The sequence below is a fragment of the Capricornis sumatraensis genome, chromosome 12, assembly GCF_032405125.1.
Source record: "Capricornis sumatraensis isolate serow.1 chromosome 12, serow.2, whole genome shotgun sequence".
NCBI classification, from domain to species: domain Eukaryota; kingdom Metazoa; phylum Chordata; class Mammalia; order Artiodactyla; family Bovidae; genus Capricornis; species Capricornis sumatraensis.
The window spans coordinates 25,324,956-25,340,724 of record NC_091080.1 but is presented as its reverse complement, the minus strand read 5'-3'; the positions used below and the strand labels follow the sequence as shown (position 1 = coordinate 25,340,724).

The window sequence follows — 15,769 nt, the reverse complement described above, 5'->3', positions numbered from 1 at the left end:
GGGGCAGAGCCCGCTTGGACTGGGGAGCGGAAGACACGAGCTTGCTCGGAGTGACACCGGGGCTGCTTTTAAAGGCTCCCGGCAGAAGGCAGCTACGGCATTCTAGGTAAAGGGTGCAGCCTGTTACACAGGCATAAAATGTACGAGGGCCTGGTGCATCTGGGAAAACAACTCGAGTGTGCTGTAACTGTCGGGCATCTAGGTAAAGGAGACGAGCTGAAAATGAAGCCAGGAAGTGAGACAAGAGCCAGATGACCAGAAACGCCTGAATGTCATTCAAGGGCAGGCAGACAGAAGGCCTGACTTGCCGAGCGGCTCAGTGGTAAAGAGTCTGCCTGCCGATGCAGAAGGCACGGTTTGACCCCTGATCTGGAAAGGTCCCACGTGACTCTGAGCAACTAAGCCTGGGAGCCACAGCTACTGAGCCCATGTGCTGCAGCTCCTGAAGCCCGAGGGCCCTAGAGCCCGCGCTGTGCAACGGGAGAAGCCACCGCAATGAGAAGCCTGTGCACGGCAAACCGAGCGTAGCCCCGCTCGCCGCATCTAGAGAAAAGCCCACAGGACAGCAAAAACGCAGTACAGCCAAAAAAAAGGAAACAGAAGGCCCTAAAAACTGTGGGTCAATGTGTGAAAGTCCAGCACAGGACATCAGAAACACTGAGTGCTGATTCTGCTCTCAGACACTTCCAAGCTGACAGCACCCACATCTGGCCACCCGTCTTCCCACTTGACATCAACAGAGCCACCACGTTTCTATTCCTCCCTCACTGCACTGTCAATATCTTTAGATAATCCTCTCTGTGTGTTTTTATGAGGTTCAAAGATGGAAAGCTCTCTAGAGCAAGGAGAGTATCTAGTGATTTTTTTTTTTTCTAAAACTGAGTCTTAACTTAGTGATCACAGTAAGTAAGTAAGTAAGTGAAGTCGCTCAGTTGTATCTGACTGCGACCCCATGGACTGCAGCCCACCAGGCTCCTCTTGTCCGTGGGATTTTCCAGGCAAGAATACTGGAGTGGGGTGCCATTTTCTTCTCCAGTGATCACAGAAGGAATCTGAAAATGTTGACTAATGATAAACAAAATACATGAGCTACAACTTAAGGCTGAGATTACTCTGTTTTGGCAATTTACCCACTGGTACTCTTCCTAGTCTTCCCTGGTGCCTCAGACAGTAAAGCGTCTGCCTACAATCTGGGAGACCCAGGTTCGATCCCTGGGTTGGGAAGATCCCCTGGAGAAGGAAATGGCAACCCACTCCAGCACTCTTGCCTGGACGGAGGAGCCTGGTGGCCTCCAGTCCATGGGGTCGCAAAGAGTCGGACACGACTGAGCGACTTCACTATGCTATGCCCACTTTTCCTAAGTACTTCTTGCTTCTTTAACTTTTTACATAAATTGTCAATAGGACTGAAATTCTAAGGGTGTCTCTACCCCTCTGCCTTCATGAGCACATTACACAGGGTGGCAGAGAGCTAGCCTGAGCCTCAGAGCAGGACGTGCATTTGGCCACAAGAGCCACTACGATCAGTCTGGGCTGGGAGAAAGCCCCTGTCCCACAACTCAGGAAGTCTGAGATGAGCTTATCAAGTCCTGCCGACTCTACCTCCACACATCCTCAAACTTAGCCTTTCATCTCCCTTTGGCCTAGAATCACCGTGTTTAGTCATTCCGACGCTTTGTACCTCGACTATGACGCCAGCCTCTAACTTCCTTCCCTGGTCTCATGCTCTGCACCATGGCCAGAATGCACGCGTGTGTGCTCACTCACTCAGTCATGTCCGACTCGTTGCAACCCCATGGACTGTAGCCCTCCAGGTTCCTCTGTCCATGGGAATTTTCCAGGCAAGAAAACTGGAGTGGGTTGTCATTTCCCCCTCCAGGAACCTTCCCAACCCAAGAACTGAACCCGAGTCTCCTATGTCTCCTGCATTGGCAGGCATTCTTTACCACTGTGCCACCTGGGAACCCATGGCTAGAATGACCCTTCTAAAAACACATTCCCTTCACTTACTATCCAGATTAAAATTCTTCAGTGCCTCCTTAACAGCAACAGCACACCAAGTCCAAACTTCTTACCACAGCACATAGGACTCTTTAACAAGTTGTCTAACAAGCATAAGAGACTCTTTAATCGTCTCTCCTGCCATTTATTCACTCAACACATATTTCCTGTTTACCTACTACATGTCACGAACTATTCTAGACACTCAGGGTGTATGCTTGTGTACGTATGAGTGAACAAAAAGCACGTATACATAAAACAAAAAACAAACTATGGCAGCTTAAACTGCTCTGGGGCAAAGTTGGCAATATATACAGTAAGTAAATTACATTAGGTAATACGTGCTATACACAAGCATAGAGTGGTCAGGGCGGGCCTTATTGACAAGAGACTTGCCAGAGGTGAGGAAGCGAGCCATGGAGCTATCTAGAAAAAGCATGCTCCAGGCAGGAAAGACCGTCCGGTGCAAAGGCCTCATATGGAAGTGTGCCTGTGCTCGTGGGCTGTTAGGAGATCAGTGCGGATGGAGCAGATGAGCAAGCGGAGGGAGAGAGCAGGTTCAGATGGGGAGAAGGGGAAGAGAAGGGTGGGCAGGCCATGGAGGTCCCTGCAGACAACTGCAAAGACTTGGGTTTTATTCTGAGTAACATGGGAAGCACTGCAAGCGACAGGTGAGCAAAGGAACGGCACGACTCGACAGGTTTTACAAGAACTGTTCTGGCTACCGTGCTGCCAGCAGACAGCAGTGGGGCAAGGGTAGAAGCAGGAACTCTGCTAGGAGGCTCTGGCCGTGATCCAGGTGAGACACAGAGGCAGATCATGTCAGAAATGATCAGATGGCAGATGTGTAACATTCGGAAGGTACACTCAGGAAGATTTTTCTGACACATTGGATGTGAGGTGGGAGAGAGGAGTCAAAAATGTAACCAGGGCTTTTGGACTAAGAAAATGGGAGGACAGACTTGGCATGAGCTCAGAGCAGGTTTGAGGGGGCAAGACTGGGAGTTCAGTTTTTGACATCTTTGAAACATGTCAACTGGACTTCCCAGCAGGCTTTTGGATATTTAAGTTCAGAGTTCAAAAAAGGGCTGGAGCTTTTTTTTTTTTTTTTAAACATTAAAATTTTTTTGGCTGTACTGCGTCCCCACTGTGGTGCACAGGCTCTTTCTTGGTTGCTATGCGCCAAGTTTTCTCCAGTTGCAGTGTGTGGGGGCTACTCTCTAGGAGTGGTATGAGGGCTTCGCACTGCAGTCTTCTCTTGTTGAGAGCATGGGCTCTAGGGCATGCAGGCTCAGTAATTGTGGTGCATGGGCTCAGCTGACTTGTGGCAAGTGGGATCTTAGGTCCCCGGCCAGGGATCAGACCCACGTACCCCACTGTGGCAGGCAGATCCCCAACCACTGAGCCCCCATGCAAGTCCCTAAGGCTGCAGCTTCTGTTTGCTCTGACTGGAAAAAACCCCACATTCCAGGCTTGTAGAACCACACACAGGTCCCTACACGGGTCCCCGAAGTTTCCCCAGGTCTCTGTGTCTGCCTGTCTGTCTGTCTAAAGTGTTCTTGCTCCCATGTTTTCCCACTTGGTCAAAAAAAGTCTCAGCCTTCAAGAGTTATGTCATAGAGCATCTATTTATGAAACTCACATGATTATCATCTCCTGAATTACCCTGTTTCCTTAAGTCACTGACGAAACTGAACTATATGATAGCTGGTCTTTCAGCATACTCCAAAAAGCTGAACAATTTTAATGTCTTCTTTGGTAAGGAAAAAGCAGCCGTTTCATAACACAGCAGGTGACTTGCCTGATCTGATCACCAGAAATCTTTAGAAACTTTTAAAGAAAATTAAGACCACAGAAAAATATACGGGCAAAGAGCTGAGTAATCAAATTTTGCATTTTCCAAGTTCAGTAGTTATTTGAAGAAGATAAATTCTCAAAAAGACTTTTATTACATAATAAACTTTATAGGCTAAAAACAAAGAGGAACATCTGCCTGTGTTCCAAAGTTATTTACTGTTATAAAAAATTTTCATTTTGATTGTCATCCTTTCCCTTGCCCTGGGGAGGCATTGAAATTAGAAGAGTTATTGGACAAGAAAACTAGTCTCTGTTTCACTCCCAAGAGACAGACATCCTATCTAATTGAGAGGGGTGGGGCAGGGGAGTTTAAAAGATGTGAAATTGAGAGCTGATCCAGTTCAATATCCAGTTCAATATCCAATGAGGATATTCAGAGGGGCTGTGGCTACCTCTTGGAAGTGTGAGCCCAACTACCAGTTCAGTGCAGCTATAACCTTCTAAAATGTAGGCACCATGACGGCAGAGATTTTCTTTTGTTTTGTTCACACTATTTCACATAGTTAAGTACAGGGTAAATTAAAAAATGTGTAAGTCAAGACTATATGGGGGATTGAAATACATTCAATATAAACTATAAAACAAGTACAATGCGTTTCTTCCAAGTTTAAAAAATTGTTGACTCTTTGAAAGTCACAAAATTTGAAGTACCAAGAATTTGCAATCATAACCTTTAAGTATGAATTACAAAAGGGTAATAACCACGTCCAAAAGTGTGGAAGAGGGACACCAAAGCAAAATCTCTAACCAGGCAATGGTTTCTAAAAGTTCTTTGTAGATTAAGAAAAAAGGATGGTACTCTAGCAACTAGTTATACTTGCTTTTAGTGTATAGTATTTTAAATACACATTCATCATGGGAAAATTATAGCCCTTGAAAATAAAATGGTGCAAAGATCTTGTAACATGTCTTTAGAGAATCAAGATTTACAAGGACAACTAGAAAAAGACATTTAAAAATTTTGATTCCAGGTTATAGTAACAAAGTAGCTTAATACAACCCAAATTAACAGCCTAGGTTCTGAAAGTTCCCTTACTGAAGAAACTTTTTGAGTTTAGTTTTAATGTAACTGACATTGTATTAGTTTCAGGTATACAAAGTAATGATTCAGTCAAGTGTATACACTGGAAAAGGATCACCATGGTAAGTCTAACTTCCGACAGCAAACAGATGAAAAAAAATTTTTTTTCTTGCGATGAGATCTTTTGGGATCTCTTCTCTTGGCAACTTTCAAATGTGCAATAAACTATTATTAACTATAGTCAGCATCCTCATGACTTACTTATTTTGTAACTAAAAATTTGTTCTTATTTATTTGATTTTAAAAACAAGCTTTGAAGAAAACACTTGCAACAATAACCATTGTTTTCATGTAGTCAATAGGCAATCTAATATATGTATTTCAATTCTAAAAAAACAAAAAACACACACCAGGTATCGTTTTAAAGTTAAAAACACCAACCTCTTTAACCTCATGTAGTTTTCATTGGCAGCAGGTCGGCATTCAGCTCTTTGTACCACTATTCCTTCCAGTGAAAGCTTATCTTGAATGGAAAGAAAAAAATTAACAAATGTATTTAGATAACATTTATCATTTTCAAGACTGTATTTTGACATACTAACTACAGTAACAATGATCACAATCAAATACAGTCAATAATATATATCAAGGAAAGAAAAGGAACATTTTTAAGTTTATGGTGGTATCACTGATCAGAACAGCAAAAAAACTTATAGTAAAAAACTGGGCTCCTGTCAGGCCCATTTACAGACTGCTGCAGCCCCTTGCCAATAGCAGCTTTTAAACACTTAGCTCTTTCTAAAGAGACTGGCTTAAAAGGGCATAAAATCAAATAAAAATTTGTAGGGTGTACAGGCTATATCACCTTTGAAGGGTGCACAGAGAAGTAACTTCTGAAAAAGTCTAAAGCACTAAATCAAAGGTATATACATACACATATTTGAATGTGTGGGTACACACACATATATGTGCAAAAAACCAAAATTCTAGAATACACTATGACTAGAACAGCTGGCCTAAAAAATACTGTGAAACTAGCCAGGTTCTTGCCTAGGTTATACAGAATACCAGTTCCGCCTGCCAGTTGCTCTAACTTCTATTTTTCAGCAAAATGATTAATATGGGTGTGGCCAAACTAGAGCTTTTAAATGCTATGAGCATTTGTCCAAATAGAGGGAAAAATTTTCCCACTGTTAGTAAGAATTCTTACGGTGACCCTGATACAATATTCAAGAGAAACAAAAATTAGCATCTACTATTGTGTGCCTACTAGGCACCAAGTCACTTTAGATCTCACCTTATTTGATAATGCATATATGACTGACCCACGATGGCACCAGCCTTAGTGCATTCTGGAAATGGATGACTATGGTTAGGAACAGTTACGGTCCAATCATATTTCTAAGAGAATTCACCCGAGTATCCAGGAGAGATTCAGGAACTCCTTTGGCTCCTCAGCAATGCATTTATGATGCATCTTTTGAGGGCCAATGATCTCATACATTCCACAAACATTAACTAAGTGCCTACCAAGCGAAGGGAACCATCTAGGCACTGCAGAATCGAAGATGACTGAGGTACAGTACTGTCTTCAAGAAGCACACAGTTTACTGGGCGAACAGATAAACTGACCAAAACATAAAATGCAGATGGAACCACGCCCACGTGATTTATATGAGAAAAATTTTCTGGACTTTCCTGGTGGTCTTGTGGTTCGAATCTACCTGCCAATGCAGGGGACATCAGTTCGATCCCCGGTCTGGGAAGATTCCACATGCCTCGAGGCAACTAAGCCTGTGTGCCACAGCTACTGAGCCCACACGCTCTAGAGGCTTAGTGCCCCAACTGCTGAACCTGAGAGCCGCAGCTGACGAAGCCGTGCTCCTTAACAAGAGGAGCCGCCACAAGGACAGGCCCAGGCACTGTAGCTAGAGAGCAGCCCGCACGCAGCAAGAGATCCAGCATAGCCATATCCATAAATGAGGCCTTCCTCACACCAAAAAGTTTATGGTGACCTTTTAAAATCCTGGAACTCCTTACTACAGCCCCTAAGTACTAACTGCAAACACACAGTAATTCAATAGTTCGATGCAACATAAGCACAAACCTCAAGGTACAGGCTGACAGATGACTGCAAAGAGTGACGATGAGAAGCAAGTCTACCTTATGCCAAAATATGGCAGGAAGGAAACAAGCAGGCTGGAATTATTTTATATTAAATTTAAATTCTGAAAGTAATTTCCTCTTACTAATAAATTTAGTAAGACTAAAATTTGAATTTTCTTAAAGCAAAAACAAATCTTATATTTGAGCATGCCCCTCTACTGAAGCTAAAAGTTCAAGCTAGAACGATTCCTGTCATAACAATCACAAGATTTGGGAACGATTCCAATCTACAGGGCCTTAAATGCATGAGAAAAGCTCACTACTGAAACATAAATTAATCCTTTTTAAAAAATGAAATAAATCTAGAATACTGTCTCCAAAGATAATTTAGTTACATACCCATGTATTTACTAATGCTGAATACTAAAAAGCTACCTTTCAATACCACCTGTGAATGTTCCACATTTATTTAGCAGTACCTACTCCTGGGCGGGGGCTTTCCTGGTAGCTCAGCTGGTGAAGAATCTGCCTGCAAAGCAGGAGACCCTGGTTCAGAAGATCCCCTGGAAAAGGGAAAGGCTACCCACTCCAGTATTCTTATCCTGGTTCGGGAAGATCCTCTGGAGAAGGGATAGGCTACCCACTGCAGTATTCTTGGGCTTCCCTGGTGGCTCAGCTGGTAAAGAATGTGCCTGCAATGTGGGAGACCAAGGTTCAAAAGATCCCCTGGAAAAGGGAAAGGCTACCCACTCCAGTATTCTTGCCTGGAGAATTCCCATGGACAGAGGGGCCTGGCAGGCTACGGTCCATGGGGTAGCAAAGAGTCGGAAGGGACTGAGCGACTAAGCACAGCACAGCACTCTTGGGTGGACAGGGTGAATTTAAATTTTTATTTAAAAGCTTCTGCTGAAGACGTTTCATAATTATAATACCTGAAAGAGTGTCAGGCATCTAAAACACGTACCCGCTTTCACCCGGCCCCCACTCATCATCACTCTTCTCCAACAAGGTCACTCAAAGCAGGAAGATTCACTTCCCCAAACCACGACTTCCTGTCCATCATATTCTCTTTTCTAATCTAAAATAGCTTCTCAAGAGAAAGGAAAGGTCTTCATCAGCAGCAATGAAAATGTCCATCAACTGGCTGCTCTCAAATAAGGCCACATCTCTGTTCACTCTTTGCCCTTTCCCCTCTCTTCCAAATAAAATTAAAAAAAATAATTTACTTATAATACAGCCCCCTAAGCAAGATATAAAACCATCACACACTTTTAAAACCTCACAGGAACATGCTTTCTTTTTTCTTTTCCACTAAACTGTGCTGCTTCTCTAAAACACTGCTTAAGATTTCAGGGGAAAGCTATTATATATTACATTTTAAGACAGCTGAAAGCACTCACTTGCACACCACTGCCATTAATTACAGATCATATTCATTAACACAGGAACCCTGACTTAACACTGCTTTGCTGGCTCAGTTTGAAAGACTGTAGATACTTGAAAAATGAGTTTTTTTTTTCATATATTTGTCAAATATTTCCTGAGTGACTTTTATGTAAAAGATAATGCAAACAGATCAGGGATCACACAGAAATATGAAAGTTGGCTCCTGCCCTCAAGGAGCAGAGTCTAGTGCAGCCATTCACAAATGTGAGGATCCAAAGGAACTTTTTATGTGGATTTTATCTATTGATATTGACTAGAAATGAAAACTGAAAAATGCTTAGAAAATCAGAGTGAAAAAGGCAAAAACGCTTGATATCATTAGGAAAATGGTTCTGATTTCCAGGGACCCGCCCTCCACCCAGTGGCTTCCAGATTACTTTCTGGGAGCTCGCTGGAATGAGACAGGTATATAAACTACTCTAACACACTAGGAGCACTTCTGCTAGGCCTCCACTTAACCCACTTCTAGATTACCAAGGCTCTCAATCTCCCTCATAAATATGGTGACAGATGCCCAGAGCTTGCTATACACTAGTGGGTAGTAGGTTAATCTCTATTACTCCCACACACTTCTGCTCAAGCTATGCTAGAACTTGTTTATGCTAGTTTACTGTTAGTAATTAGGCAATTCGATTATACATTATATAATCCTATTAATTATGAGTATGAGGGAGGCAGACTTTCTATGAAAACTAAGTTTAATGCTTTGTAAGATGGGCTGCCCTGGGGGCTCAGTGATAAAGAATCTGCCAGCAATGCAGGAGGGGCGGATTTGATCCTGGGTCAGGAAGATCTCCTGCAGAAGAAAATGGCAACCCACTTCAGTATTCTTGCCTGGAGAAACCCATGGACAGAGAAGTCCGGCAGGCTACAGTCCATGGGGTCGCAAAGAGTCAGACACGACTGAGCAACTAAAGAACAGCAAGATGTGATATAAAGGTAAGTTGCTAAAAACCTGTCAAATTAGGTACTGGAGGGACAACTAGAGACCAGAAGAGAAACAAAAGTCTCGAAGCATTCTACAACTGTACTGTCTCACTGTGTCTAAAGTCTTGCTCCTTTTTCAAGAAACCAAAATTAAAAATCTAAGCTAAATTATGGGTTTACTCTTCACAAGAAAGAGAGATCAGATCAAAGGCCCTGTCCTCCATGCACACTGGTGACTAAATGTGCATTTGTGGGCCTTACAGTGTTTAAGGCATTAAGAATACATTCTGTTATCATTTCATGATTTCCGACCTTCTAATTTAACTACTGGAAGGACGACTGGTCCTTCCATAGAGGCTGTGGGATTCTACTGTACTAAGTAGAATTTATTATGGTTCAGGAGGGTTATCTTTCCTTAGGCCTGGCCGTTTGTCAAACTTTTCTTTAGATTCTGGGAACTATTCCAGAACCTCTTTTAAATTTTCTCACCTCCCCCGCTTCTTGGGCTAGACTGGTTTGCTTACTGGTTTCTGTTCCTTGCAGCCCAAAGAATCTTCATGAGTATGAACACACACCTTTGTGATGGTATTTTATTGATCTATATACTGCCACCTAGTTTCAGAAAAAAGTTGAGAGCAAGTATTTAAAGGCTAAGTTACACAAAGTGCATTCTTATAACAAGAATGGAAGCATCCCAGTTCTAAATCTGTCACTAAACAGTGGAGTTACTTTGGAGAAGTTACTTCACATCTCTGGGTCTCAGCATCCATATGCATAAGGAAGTCACTGGGATCTCTTCCAATTCTCTTTCACTAAAATTAACAAAACAAAACTGGCCCTTCCCTCCAACTGGGGATGTTTTATTGTTTCATCAATATCTATTTTGTTTGCCCTAATACTTTCTAAAAGACCTAGATATAATTAAATTTTCTTTGAGCAGGAATTAGAGAAAAATGCTTTCTGGGAATGACAAGGAGAAAATGCTGAGAAGCTGTCCAGGACTTGAAAACACACAACCTTCTTTTCTACGCTGGACCTTCCTACTCTCTGTCTCAACTTGACATACACTACTGTGTGATGATGGAGAAGGAAATGGCAACCTACTCCAGTACTCCTGCCTGGAGAATCCCACAGACAGAGGAGCCCGGCAGGCTATCGTCCATGGGGTCGCAGGGTCGACATGACTGAGCGACTAACACACACAGGATGATGCAGAACCCAGCAGAAGCAACTGACGGGCACTTTTTACAAGTTAAGGGCCTGGCCGGTCTAAACAAGCTAAAGTGACAGGTAAGCAGGAAGGGTGCCTATTAACATTGGCATGTAAGTAATGAGAGCTGTGTGTTAAGCAGACGCTGGGCATCAGGAAATTACAGGCATTCATTTCCACGAGACCACTCTGGATCCAGTTCAACATGGAGGCCTTTAAGAGCACTGCCAACTCAAGTTAAAATACAGACAAGGTTAGAGTCAAGATTCTGGGCTAAACCTTGAGGCCTTGAAGCTACTTCCCTGATTCTTCTTTACCTCACACCCGTGTCTGTCTTCTCTGGAAAAGGACTAAAGAAACAGTATTTCAAGAGATGAAGAGCATTTAAAAGGTAAACCATTGTTTAATATTCCTGCTAGTCTCCACTGTTCTCATTTAAAATCTTTTTCTAGCAGTTTCTGCCTGTGGTTAGGATAAGGCCTATTAATACAAGCTATTTGGCATCTTAACAAACCAGTTGGGCAAAGTTGCGATCCCTGTATTATTAAGAAGGTGTTTCTAATTGTATTCAAATTTGTGAATTGATGTTCTGACCTATTTAATATTCAGGAATTTTAGGAATAAAAGATCATACTCAGATTTCAGTAAGCCTACAGAGTCAGATTGTATTAATTACTTCAAAAGCAACAAAATGAGCAGCCATTTAAGTATTCCCCCGAATTATGTTATATAGTGTTTTCCTGTAATAATATTCAAATTACAAACAAGCCTGAATAGCTGGGAAGTCCCAGTTTTAAATCAAATACTGAAACCATAATCTGAGGATTAGATTTAGGATTAGAAAACATCTCAGTTTCCTCATTCATAGGACTGTTCTTCAACTTCTCCCCTCTGGACTGGGAGGAAGAAGGTTTCTGTACATTCCCATACAGTTCAGTTCAGTTCATTCCTATACAAGGGATGTTGTAATGCTCACCGAAGAGTGTCTGTGAATGACAATGCCCAGGAGAAGAAAGAAAAGTGTGACCTAAGGTACAAAATCAAAGACAGACGATTTAAATGTACAAAGGAGTCTGGATTGCTCTATGGGTCTGCAGAAGCCATAACAAACTTTTGATCAAAGAAATAACTTAGTGAACAACATTTTAAAAATAAACATTTGTGTTTTAATGTTTATGAAGCAAGTTCACAAGTTATTTTTCCTCCTGCACTTCACAGTAAGTCTCTTTTTATGCTTATTATACGTAATTAATATACACAATATGTATAATTATATATATATAATTAATCAGTATAAATTCTCAAATACAGACATGGGTATGATATATACAAACAGACATGACCTCTAACCTAAAAGCAGCTTTCAAGAATAAGAGGTTAAATAAAAGCCAGAAATAAAACTTTCATTTGAAAAAATGAAGTAATATTGTTTTATAATAATAAATGAAAAAGAAAACCTCAGTACTAAAATAGTCTGCTTTAGTAAAACCTTCATCAAAAGGTGCTATCCACTTGCACTAGAAATTAGAGAGGATTCAACAACAATAGCAACCATGATTATATGAAGAGAAAAACAAATCCTTCCAGGAAAGATTAAGTCTCCAGGAGAAAAGGCTTTGACCACAGGGCTGCATAGGTAAATAGTGCCAAACATGGTGCAAGGTGTGCTGAGAGGTACCAGAGAAGAAAAATACAGACCCCTGTACTTAAGAAAGCCTGTAGTCTAGCTGAGATACAACATTAACAAAATACTTAAGAGACAATCTAATGACACCTTTTTTCATCACTGACTATGAGTAAAGTTTCATGAATTTCATCCTCAATAACCCCAGTTCTCTTCACCATGTTTAGTAACAGTACTAATACCACACAGTAGTTTAGTTCTTTACGAATTTCAAGATACTTTAATAGGAAGTGATCCTCATAACTACAGAGTAGAAATTACGCCCTCATCATTAAGAACTCCTCTGAGGTAAGTTCACTTTCCTGAGCTCACCAATTTCCTGAATATAGTAGTTCTTCAATTCTGCTTGGTCCTAAGAATCACCTGGGGGAGCTTTTTAAAAACTACAGGGTCCACTCTCGGAGATTCTACCTTAATTGCATTGTGTGGGCAAGAGGTGTTGTTACACAGTCACTAGGCAACTCTAATATGCAGCAGGCAGGGCTGGGAACCGGCGCCCTGATACTGTCTCCTCCTCTCTCCCAACACCTTCTCCCCCTGTCTCTCTGGTAACTGAATTTTCTGCTGGTGTGTGGACAACAGCTTGCAGAATTGCTCAAATATGCCCATCAAATCTAAGATGCCATCAATTGTAATGTTCACCATTACCTTATGTGCCACCAAGAAAGACAAAAGACTATCATGAAAATTTTACAAGTCAATGATTTTAAGACACACCCCGATTACAGAAATGTCAGACGTAGAAAAGTGTGCCATATGATAGAGTTCTCCATCCCAGACTTACAATCACTCTACTCTCTGTTAGAAACTCCATGTCCTCCTGTGAACCATCATATCCTATCCTGTTGGTTCAGGCCCCCACCTCCCCACCCCTTCACCCCTCGACCCCTCGACCATCTCATCACTAAAGACACAGGATAATCTAAAGAGAAGATGGTAACACAAGGGACAGTGCTAACGGATAGCATTTGGGGGCAGAGACTCTTTTGGTCCCTGATTTCATAGCAAAATTCACTTTACAATTTTTCAAAGTCATACCCCTCATTTTGAGATTGTAGACAACGATTATTAACTTAAAACATCTCCTTCTGTAAGAGAAGGCAAAATTCTGTTTTGCCAAATAGCACTATAAAAATGAGTTCTCTACAATAATATAATTTTGGTGTTCATTTGATGGCTCATAGAAGCACTTTGCTCATCTAGTTACAATAAAATTTTCCAGTGAATAATAATGCATAGTCTGCACTTCAAAAAAAAAAAAAAGAGCACACTCATTTTAAAAACTCAAATGACTTTTGCTTACAGAATTATAAAACACAGGTTTCCCCGCAACACTCATCTCCCAAAGTACATTTTAAATATGAATTAGCATGATTTGTAAAGTGTTTTCAAGATTACCTCTGTAATGAAAAGCAAAGAAACAGCGGAGTGGAATTTTGTCAGAACTTCTCCTTTGGTCATTTTTATGTGTGCTCCTTTTGACACAAAGCGCTTTAATCTTTTCTACACTCCTCAAGTGGGGTTTAAAAATCTGCTGAAGCAGCAAAGTTCCCTGGGCTTCTTGGAAGACTCAGTTCAACGCTGTAAAACACTTACAAGCTTATTCCTCCAAATGGAATTACACATGCACATCACCATTCTTCCAGAAGCTATCGTGAACGAGGCCTAGGAGGACTTGACACTCTGCACAGCTGGAGAGATACTGTGGTCAGTCAGCTCTACAAGGTGGGTGAGACAGTACCTGTGCTGATGAAGCCCAGTACCAGACAACACCTAATGCAGAAAACTTTCATATTTCAAAACAAAACTAAAGTTTTGGCATTTAAACAGAATTAGGTTAACACAGAAAAATCCGTGATTCTTAAACTATGTTAATACATAACACTGCCTCCTTTACTTTTATTTTTCAACACCAAAAAGAAACAAAAGTAACATAATTATAGCTGAGTATCAAAATGAGTATTTCTCACATTCAATGCTATTAACAGGAGGCTATGAAAAATAAGAAACGCATACATTAAAAAAAAACAAAACAAAACTCTGCTTGTGAAAGGTATAGGAATGTCAAGCCAAAAAGTAATCAGAGGACATGAAAGTCAGATGGCCAAAGGTTAGCCAGATTTTGGAAAATGAACAAATAAAGATATCACTGCAGATCAAGTAGATGGGTATCAAATTCAAGTGAAGAAGAAAGACCCAGATTAATAAGTCTCAAAAAATACAGAGACGTTCAGAGCCAAGACACAGTGACAGGTTTCAGTAAAAATTAACAGCTCCTGCTCTTTCTGTAGTCGGCTTCACTTTCTTAGTGCAGCAACAAGGAATCATCTTTTTTTTAAAAAAAGAAAAAAAAAAGGAATTAATGCATGCAGGTATGAAAACCTCCAAAGTAATACAGTGAAGATTTTTTTCTATCTTTATGGTTACTCAAATATGGTAATAAGCAGAAAACAACAGTTCCATAAATTGTTTAACATGGCTCTCTGAAAGTTACCTAGTTCACTGAAGCTGTATTAATATTTACGTGACATAAAAATGTCTTAATAGTGTGAAATTGGCTTACATAGCAGTACTTTAAAAAATGGGATTCTACCTCATTCCTTTATAACACATTTAATAGCAACACGTAAACCTTGAAAGGACACATTAGACTTGATAGAAATATTTTAATTATTCAGTGAACAGGTTAATGGTATTGATTTGGTAGATAATGAGGTCTTTAACTGAATTAACTGTTTATATTACTGTTGCTTGTATGGGTTATCTTGAGTTGTAGCCCATTCCTGTCTTTGAATAATAAAGCTTATGAATTACTGTTTGAAACCTCATCATACCATGCAGAAATGCTAAAACTATTCAGATACTCTTTGCTTGGCTTTAGGACTTGGTTTAGAATTTGAGTCCTATTTTTAATGAGTTAGTCTTATAAAAATTTTAGCCTTTATATTTTTGACTAAGTCAAGCCAAATGTTGTTTTAAATGTACAGAATTAATGGCTAGTATAGAACAAGCATACATTCTTTATAGGAACCTTAGGAAAAAGAAATCACATGCTAATGTAGTTTTTAACCTGCACTGTATATATGTGAACTGGATACATGTTTATAATTTAGGTAGTTTGCTACTTAAAGCACTAAGTCTCTAATAGCTGAAAAATATAAATGATAATGGCAAAATTAACATATATATATATAGTGATGGTTTTATATACTAGTTTAAAAATCCAGATGCTAAAAATTTAACTTAGAGGAAAAGCCAAGTTCTTGGACCAATTAAGGTTTGCTTACTGACTTCAGAGAAATGGGAACATCTTTGTTGGGATGTGGAATTACTTTCAAGGATAAATGTTTATTAGAAAAATTGATGTATTCAGTTAATTATTTTCAAAAATACAATATAAGCTGTATCTTTTTTCTTCAATTTGACGTTATACTGTACTTTGTTTTTCAGCTTTTTAAAAATTTGAGGTATTGACTAATTTTCTTAAGTGTGAAATAAATGAGAAATGGAGCTTAAC

The 15,769-nt window shown here is 40.4% G+C and overlaps 1 protein-coding gene across 1 annotated transcript in view; it reads right to left on the bottom strand.

The window, feature by feature from the left end:
• GTF2F2 (general transcription factor IIF subunit 2) overlaps positions 1-15,769 on the bottom strand; it is a 139,455-nt gene that overhangs the window by 57,073 nt on the left and 66,613 nt on the right. The window contains exon 5 of the mRNA XM_068984505.1: positions 5,321-5,402. Within this exon, the coding sequence (XP_068840606.1) occupies positions 5,321-5,402 (82 nt within the window). The remainder of the gene's footprint in view (positions 1-5,320; positions 5,403-15,769) is intronic.